Source organism: Coenobita brevimanus, chromosome 61, assembly GCF_032717465.1.
Source record: "Coenobita brevimanus isolate Jiangsu-jjx chromosome 61, ASM3271746v2, whole genome shotgun sequence".
Classification (NCBI taxonomy): domain Eukaryota; kingdom Metazoa; phylum Arthropoda; class Malacostraca; order Decapoda; family Coenobitidae; genus Coenobita; species Coenobita brevimanus.
In genome coordinates this window covers 13,534,407-13,543,415 of record NC_137014.1, presented here as the reverse complement: position 1 = coordinate 13,543,415, position 9,009 = coordinate 13,534,407, and the positions used below count along the sequence as shown (strand labels likewise).

The following is a 9,009-nucleotide window of genomic DNA, read 5'->3' as shown; positions in this document are numbered from 1 at the left end:
TTTGAAGTAAGTGTGTGTGTGTGTGTGTGTGTGTGTGTGTGTGTGTGTGTGTGTGTGTGTGTGTGTGTGTGTGTGTGTGTGTGTGTGTGTGTGTGTGTGTGTGTGTGTGTGTGTGTGTGTGTGTGTGTGTGTGTGTGTGTGTGTGTGTGTGTGTGTGTGTGTGTGTGTGTGTGTGTGTGTGTGTGTGTGTGTGTGTGTGTGTGTGTGTGTGTGTGTGTGTGTGTGTGTGTGTGTGTGTGTGTGTGTGTGTGTGTGTGTGTGTGTGTGTGTGTGTGTGTGTGTGTGTGTGTGTGTGTGTGTGTGTGTGTGTGTGTGTGTGTGTGTGTGTGTGTGTGTGTGTGTGTGTGTGTGTGTGTGTGTGTGTGTGTGTGTGTGTGTGTGTGTGTGTGTGTGTGTGTGTGTGTGTGTGTGTGTGTGTGTGTGTGTGTGTGTGTGTGTGTGTGTGTGTGTCAGTTACTAGTATGGCTATGAAACAAAATACATTCTTAATGTGTTTTTCAAAGTATAATTCTGAGGTCTTTCATATTCACAACACTGACTGAATCACCTGCTACAGATATTTATTCAAAATATAAAAATGATTATAACTGTTCACAACTGCATCACCTACAACACACAAAATCCAATTTTTTATAACTTTTTCCTTTTAATATTCAAAATAATAATAATAATAATAATAATAATAAAACAGTACAATACATATTACTGGTATGATAAACTGTTATTTGATTATACTGTGTACAGGACACAGAGATTTATATTGCATGTTATAGAATGGGGCAGTTCTGCTTGCACCTTCACAGCTGATCTAGTGGCAACTAGGGTCAACTGGAGCAAAATGAATACCAAACCAAACCTTAGGAATGTTATTACTTTGTCCTTGTAACACCAATACTTGTTGCAGAGATCTTTGAAAAGCTGAACACTCAATGGTAACACCTGCAATGAGACTGTAGAGTATATTTTTGATGCTGCACTGAGATAGGTACATATTTTAAACATCCACTGCACTGATAACAGGTTCTGTAGTTTAACAAATCAGACTTACTGTCACAAATTATGCCATTTTTAAAAGAGATACCAAAGAGCTCATGAATCCAATATTAAAAACATGACTCCACAGCAGGATAGGACAGAGCTGTGCTCTCAGTTAAATTATTCTGGTTGAATACTGAGGAGTGCTGAATTAGTCAAAAAGCTGATGTATGAATTCCTTGACTGCATCCCTATGGTGACTGACCTAACCCAGCTGCCCAGATTGGAGTGCCTGCTGGTATCCACTCTCCTTACTAGCTTCAGGCTCCAGCTTAATCATATCATCAATGCGGAGGATTGTGATGGCAGCTTCAGTGGCAAACTTGAGTTGCTTGAGTTTGCTAAGGGATGGCTCAAACACACCTGCCTTCTTGTTGTCACGTACTATACCTGTGAAAGGAGACAGATGGGAGAATCCTGTAACATAAATTTCACAGTAACTGGATACTAAAGAGATCTTGGAGCTCTAACTAAAAATTTCCTGAAAGTACAAATCACATATGTGGTCGGTGGGGTCGCTCACCATCCACTCACTCGATGTAGTGCTGTTCTCGGGTATCTGCCCTTTCCTCTCCTCCATCCTTCTTTCCTTCCATCCTCTTCTCTTTCTTTCCTTCATTCTTTCCTGTCCTTCTGCCTATGGGTGACTTTACATTCCCTCTTCTGTCTTTCTTTCCTTCATTCTTTCCTCTTCCTTCTGCCTGTGGGTGACTCTACACTGCGTGACAAGCCAAATGGTTTCCTGTACACCAGGAAACTATTTACTACGCTGGGGGGTAACCATATGACCAAATTTTGGCCCCTGGTGGTTTAGTGGGTAACTATTGCACTCTAGTCAGATTGAGCCGGTGAAGGTTTATATCCAAGGGGTGATTGGGGTTTACAGCTCACATAATGCCACTCAAGGATGCGTGAGGCTGGTCATTGTTTCGTTTTGTTTCGTTTTTAGAGGCTCCAAAGATGCTTGCATGTGTCGCCCTTGGTCACCTAATGGCGGCTCTCCTCGCTGCACGATCCATTGCAGCCTCCCTGTTCAGTCCCTTAACCCTGAGGTCACACTTAATGAAATCGTCCCATGTCTTTCTCGGTCTACCCCTCATAACCCCACCCCCAATACTAACACTTCTCACCTTCCTCCCCCATCCTCTCCACATGTCCAAACCATCTCAATCTACCTCTCCTCATCACAACACCAATACACTCCAGTCCCATCCTACCTCTCAACTCTTCCATCGTAAACCCAGCCCCTCCAGGCCTTGGATGCAGGGATGCACTGCACATCCACCTAATCATTGTCATTTCTGTACGTCTGAGCCGGTGAATATCTTCCTCCTTCACTGTCCAGGTCTCACTACCATACAGCATTACACTCCTAACACATGCTGCATACAAAGACCCCTTAGCATGTAGGGAGAGGCCTCTCAATGTCAGAAGAGGCAAGAGCTCCCTGAACTTCATCCAACCACTTCTCACCCTAGCCACAGAGCTAGCTCCAGCCCCACCTCCAGCACACATCATGTCTCCCAAATAATAAAACTCTTCCACACACTCAAGAGATTCACCAGGAAGTTCAATCCTTTCACATCTGACAATCTCCACCTGCTCACCCCGACACACCGTACACATAAAATCAGCATTATCTCGCAGTCTACCACTGATACCACTACATCTCTTATGCACCCATTTATCACACACACCGCACAAGATGGAATTACTTCCCACGCCCTTGTGGCAAACCGCACATGGCCACTCTCCCTCGTCTTTGACAGTACCGCCACCAACCCTAGATATCATCACTTTTGTTTTATCTGCATTTACCCTTAAACCCATGTGCCCCATACCATCTTTCCACTTCCTAAACCTTTCCTCCGCCTCCCTTTCGTTCTCTGCAATCAACACCAAATCATCAGCATACACTTTCTTGATCTACCAGATGACCCGCCGACATGTCGTAAAAATACCCCCGCTAATACCAATACACCAGTCCTGTATGAGACAGCCCTAGCATGTATTCAATATGGATGGTGGGTGTTAGCGCCAAAGTGGTGACATGTGGAGGTGTAGGACTACTGGGCCTTGGGATAGGCTACTGCCCCCGAGATATAGGCCCTGAAGCCTTTGCCCAGAGTCGGACACATTATTTAAAAAAAAAAAAAAAAAAAAAAAAACTCCCACGGAAGTCCGTTTCTAAAGTCACGTGAAAGGGCTTCAAGTACCATGATAAACAACATGGGACTCAAAACTGACCCCTGATGCACACCAACATTCACGGAAAACTCATCACTCAAATCTCCATTCACTCTTACCTGGGTGTGAGCACCCACATACATAGCCATAACCACCCTAACCAGCCACTCCTCCAAGCCAAGCTTTCTCATTGCCCACTTCATCACCTCTCTAGGGACTCTGTCAAAGGCCTTTTCCAAATCAACAAAAACAAAATAAAGATCCCTTCTCCTACCAATATATTTTTCCTGAAGCTGACGAACAATGAATATAGCATCAGTGGTCCCCCTACCTGGCATAAACCCAAACTGCCTCTCATCAATAGTCACTCTTTCTCTAATCATACCTTCTAAAACTCTCTCCATTACCCTCATTATCTGATCTAAAAGCCTTATACCTCTATAATTTCCTCTTTCCAGGGCATCACCCTTCCCTTTATACACATTTACAATTACACTCTTCAGCCAATCATCTGGGACAACACACTCATAAATAATCCTATTTATCAGGTCAGTGACTAAACTCACCCCTATAACGCCTGAGGCCTTCAACATTTCGGCAGTCAACCCAGACACATCTGCTGCCTTCCCCACCCTCATCCTGTCTATTCCCTCACTCACAGTAGCAGTATCAATCAAAGGCCAAGGGCCAGACACTGGATCTGCTGGCTCCAAACCTTCCCTGTCCCAGTCAAACTCCTCATTCAACAACCGGTTATAATGCTCTCTCCATGCATCTTTAATATCCTCACTGTTCACCACTACCCTTCCTTCATCATTCTTCACCCACTGCTCTCATCTAAAATGTCAGGATCAACTTGGCTAGCCCAAGGCTCCTACGCTTCTCATGGGGCAATGTAGGATTGGATGATGAATGATGACAAATCACATCACATCATCATGGATATTTGATTGGTATAGTATATTTAGGTGAGACAAAGGTGGGTGATATCTGCAAAAATGTGACAAGGTCTAAGCAAAAGCTTTAGAGATGACAGTTATGCTGGTAGTGAATGAAATATTTTAAATCTGATGAATGCAGTTGATATGTTGCTTGCTAATGTTAAATATGGTCTTGTACTGATGGAAAGACAAGATAATCTCACTGCCCAACATTTGCATTTTAAAGTTTGTGCCAGGTTCTTCCCTTTTTTTATGTTCCTGGTAATATCAAAGACAGCATTTTGAATCTCCTCATTCATGCATATGTTGGAAAATGGTTAAGGAGGATTACCATAATAATTATAAGCCTGAGAGGAATAACTGGACATTATAAATCATAAGTCTGAAAGGCACAACTGCACAACTCATACATTATCTTCAGTGAAATGCAGTACAGTGAAGTCTCATTTCTCACACTATGTACACCTCGCGACAACATTCAGCATCTACCCATACACACCTCACAACTAACCATACTAATCTCACAGGTGGGTATCTGTGGGAGCAGTGTTGCTAGCTGGAGCACACTGGGTGTGCATGAGAAAATAAATGATCAAACCAGTTCAAAACATTACATTTTCTTCTTAGAATACCGGTAACTTAATTATTGAGTATTTAACCCCTCCGTGGCCGCCGGCGTCGAATGACGTTTAGCTGATCAATGGCCGCAAGCGTCGTTTGAGCGCCGCCTATAAAAAACTGCAAAAATTTGGGGGAACTGAATGAACATTCTGAACATCTTCACACTGACCTACACTACACTCCCATACACCTCACCAAGCAGTTCAAAGCCTGCTGCTGTGATAAGTGGATTTTCGATTTTTTCACTCCAAGCCATGCCTAAACAAGCATAACTACACCCATTATCTCAACCCAGGCAGAACATATCATCTTTGTCCTCTCTTGCAAAATACACACAACCACCTGTTTACGATTATGAAGTAATACAGGCACATACAGTGCTCGTCAGAAGTATTCAGCGATGTCCGCCGGGCGCGCAATACTTATGGCCCAAAAAGAATCACCCCATTTTTGGGGGTAAGAATTGAGCCACAAGTTTGAGCTCCGAGCATGACGTCACGGTAGCCTGAGGCCTTCTGACGCGCTGGTTGGTTCCCGCCTCAGTTGCCCACGGGCTGCCTGAGAGAGAGGAACTCCGCCGAGTGTCCCTCTCAAATTGCGCCATTTTTTACCGAGTGTCCCGCAGTGTTTTGGCCTTCAAAACTTTGTTATGGCACCTATCCGTGAACTATCGAGTGAAATCATATCCCAGATCATTGCTCTAAAGGAGGCAGGCCACCAGACAAAGGAAATTAGTGAATTGGTTGGTGTGGGACGATCGACAGTGAGTCGTTGGTGTGCGCGGTTTCAGGAGGAAAACAGTGGTGAAGTTCCCACAAAGAAACCGAGGTCTGGTAGGCCTAGGAAAACTTCCCCAAGGTCTGTTAATGTTTTAAAACGTGCAGTGGAGTTTAATCCTTGTGTGAGTGCAAGGAAAATTAAGGAGAGCAACCCAGAAGTGTTTGGTGAGGTGTCAGTGAGAACAGTGTCTCGTAGGGTGCATGAGCTTGGTTACACAAGTCACAGGCCTGTGAAAAAGCCTCTTCTCTCTAGCAGCCAGAGAATTCGTAGGCTTGCCTTTGCTAATAAATATCTAAATTGGGGTGAGGAGCAATGGTTGTCAGTGTTGTGGTCTGATGAGGCAACGTTTAGTGTTACCTGTAACAGAGGAGCATGCAAAGGTAGTGACCCACTTGACCCACGGTATGTAGAAAGCACAGTTAAACATCCTGATTCACTCATGGTATGGGGTTGTTTTTCAGGGAAGGGTTTGGGGAAGCTTGTTGTACTTCCCAAGAACCTCAGAGTGAATCAGGATGTTTACCTGGAGCTTCTGTGTGATCATTTACCAGACTCCTTCGAGCTAACAGGTGCACGAGTGTTTCAGCAGGATGGTGCACCTGCTCACAAGGCCAAATCGGTCACCAATTGGCTTCGTGACTGCGAGGTATCATTCATGACAGACTGGCCAGGAAATAGCCCAGACCTCAACCCGATTGAAAACCTCTGGTACCTCGTAAAGAAGAGTCTCCAAGGGAAGGACGTGAGCTCTCTGCCTAAGCTGGAAGCCGCCATTCGTGACTCCTGGGACAAAATACCCCTCCAGCACCTCAGGAGCCTCGCCCTTTCACTTCCAAGACGTCTCAGGTCCGTGAAGAAACGTAAAGGCTACCCTACGAAGCACTAAAGGTAAATAAAATGCATTATTTATATGTTTTTTCAATGTTGAAAGGTTTGTTTCTCAGGAGGGACGCAGGGCGCCCCATACTTCTGACGAGCACTGTACAAAAAAGACATGATAATAAATGATAAATACATTTATGTCTTGGTATCTTTACCTATTTGCTCAGGTTTGCTGTCATGGTTTGGATCATTAGATATAGTGCAACTTGTAGAAAACTGTGAAAACCTTCGGGAAGTGAACGAAAATCTGGGACACGAGACAGACCTTGACTCCACCCTCTCACATATCATCTGTCAGTTCACCACCTGCTGTCATAACGAGAGGGTGTACGATTTTTTCGCTCGTGGCCATACCCAAAAACACATAGTTACACCCATTATCTCGACTCAGACAGAAAATACAATCTTTTTCCTCCCTTGCAAAACACCTTCAACCACCCTGTTTACGAGACAGCAACATATATTGCGAAAATAACAAGGTAAAATGATAAAGATGAATGTAAAATGATAAGAGAAAGATGAACATGTTATTACGGAAAAAATACGTTTTCCCCTGTCTGTAAACTTATTTATTTCTGCATTGTATCAGTATTCATAATAATCAGACTTCTGAAACTGCATTACGATTCTATTTGTAGCCATGCTCGTGGTGTGGGAGCTCGAAGTTGTGACTCAACTTCCGTATTGCTAATCGGATCTGACCCTCCACTTTATTCTCCTGTGGTTGAGTCTAACCTTGGAGGATGTGCAGTTTTCTCATTTAGGACCGAAAATTCAACTCTTTTGCTTCCTTTTCCAATCACGGGCACAACTATCTATCTATCTATTGCCAGACGCCTCAATCCCATTTGGAGTGGCCACAAACAAATCGCCTCCAAGTTGCCCTGTCCCCCGCCATTTCACTGCCCTGCTCTCAACTCACACCCCCCTCTCTCATATACCTCTCCACCCCATCCCTCCATCTCATCCTCAGCCTCCCCCTCCCTCTTCCCCCCTCCACCTCACTCACATACACTCTCTTCGTCAGTCTTTCACCCTCCATCCTCTCCACATGGCCAAACCACCTCAGTGTGTTCCTCATAATGCTTCCTATCACATCCACATCAACACCACAACGCTCCTTTATATCCTCATTCGTCAGCCTGTCTCTCCATGTGACTCCACATGCTCCACTTAAATAACTCATTTCCACTGCTCTCACTCTTGACTTGTGTCCTTCCAACAACGTCCAAGCTTCACTGCCGTACGTTAGAGTTGGTATCACAATACTGTCATGTAGTAACTTTTTCACTTCCATGCTCACTTCCCTGTTTCTTATCACTGCTTTCAAAGAACCAGCAACCTTTCTTCCCTGCTGTACACTTTCAAGCACTTCACCCTCCAAACCTCCATCCTTACTCATCACACTACCCAAGTACAGTACTTAAACGTACTCACATTTTCCAATTCCTCACCATCCAACCTCGCTGTACATTCACTGACTTCACCTCTCTCAAAGACCATCACTTTACTCTTCCCTACATTCACCTTTAGATTCCGTTTCTTACACACTCTCTCAAACTCATCCACCAAGCCTTGCAGCTTCCCTTCGTCTTCACTCAACAACACAGTATCATCTGCAAACAACAGTACAGGGAGTTTCCAAACACTATCCTCTCTCACCAGGGCCATTCCAACATCCACTATTCACAACGATAACACAAAAAAATAACTCGAAACTACCATAAACATATTTTATATCAAAAAGGTGAAAAAATATTCATAATTTTTTTTCCAGCCATTCCTAACAGATTATACTGTATACTGAAATCATTCGATATCATCATATCTCATATATGCACAACATTTCAGCACCATTCGTATTGTTTCTGGAGGTGAAAAAAAAAAAAAAAAAAAATTAACAACACCTGCCCAGTTGCGTTGCTGCAGCACCCCTGGGCGGCGATATCGGTTGCCGATATTTCTGCAACTTCCGTGCTCCATTGCAAGCCATAAAATGCGTCCAGGAAGCTAGGATTTGTACTGTTAGGTGCATCTGAACTTTCTCTTCAATATGGTAAGAAAAAAAAATCAATTTTTGAAACTTCAAAAAATGACCCCGATGTCGGCCTGGCGTGCACGGAAAATTCTGGGCCTTCGGCCAAGGAAGGATTAAAAAACCCTAACAAGAGAATCTAAAACTTACCATTCTGTAGAAAGTATGATAAATATATGCTATAGTTTAAGAAGCAGGAGAAGGCCTTTGACAGAGTTCCTTGGGAGGTGATGAAGCAGGCAATGAGAAATCTTGAGATCGAGGAATGGTTGGTTGAGTGGTTATGGCAATGTACAAGGTGCTCACATCCAGGTGAGGGTGAAGAGAGGTGTGGGTGATGAGTTTTCTGTGAATGTTAAGTGTGCATCTGAGGTTGGTTTTATGACCCTTCTTATTAACTGTGATACTTGAAGCTCTATCACATGACCAGAACTAGACTTCCATAATAGGTGTGGTATGCTGACGATTTGGTATTGATTGTGGAGAAAGGGAGAGCGGTAGAGGAAAAATTTAAGAAATGGAGAGATG

At 43.9% G+C, this 9,009-nt stretch overlaps 1 protein-coding gene across 1 annotated transcript in view; it reads right to left on the bottom strand.

Moving 5' to 3' along the window:
- Positions 1-355: 355 nt before the first annotated feature.
- The window catches only part of CCT1 (chaperonin containing TCP1 subunit 1), a 168,612-nt gene continuing 159,958 nt past the window's right edge, over positions 356-9,009 (bottom strand). Inside the window, exon 12 of the mRNA XM_080275491.1 lies at positions 356-1,425. Coding sequence (XP_080131617.1) covers positions 1,241-1,425 — 185 coding nt within the window. The 3' untranslated portion in view covers positions 356-1,240. The remainder of the gene's footprint in view (positions 1,426-9,009) is intronic.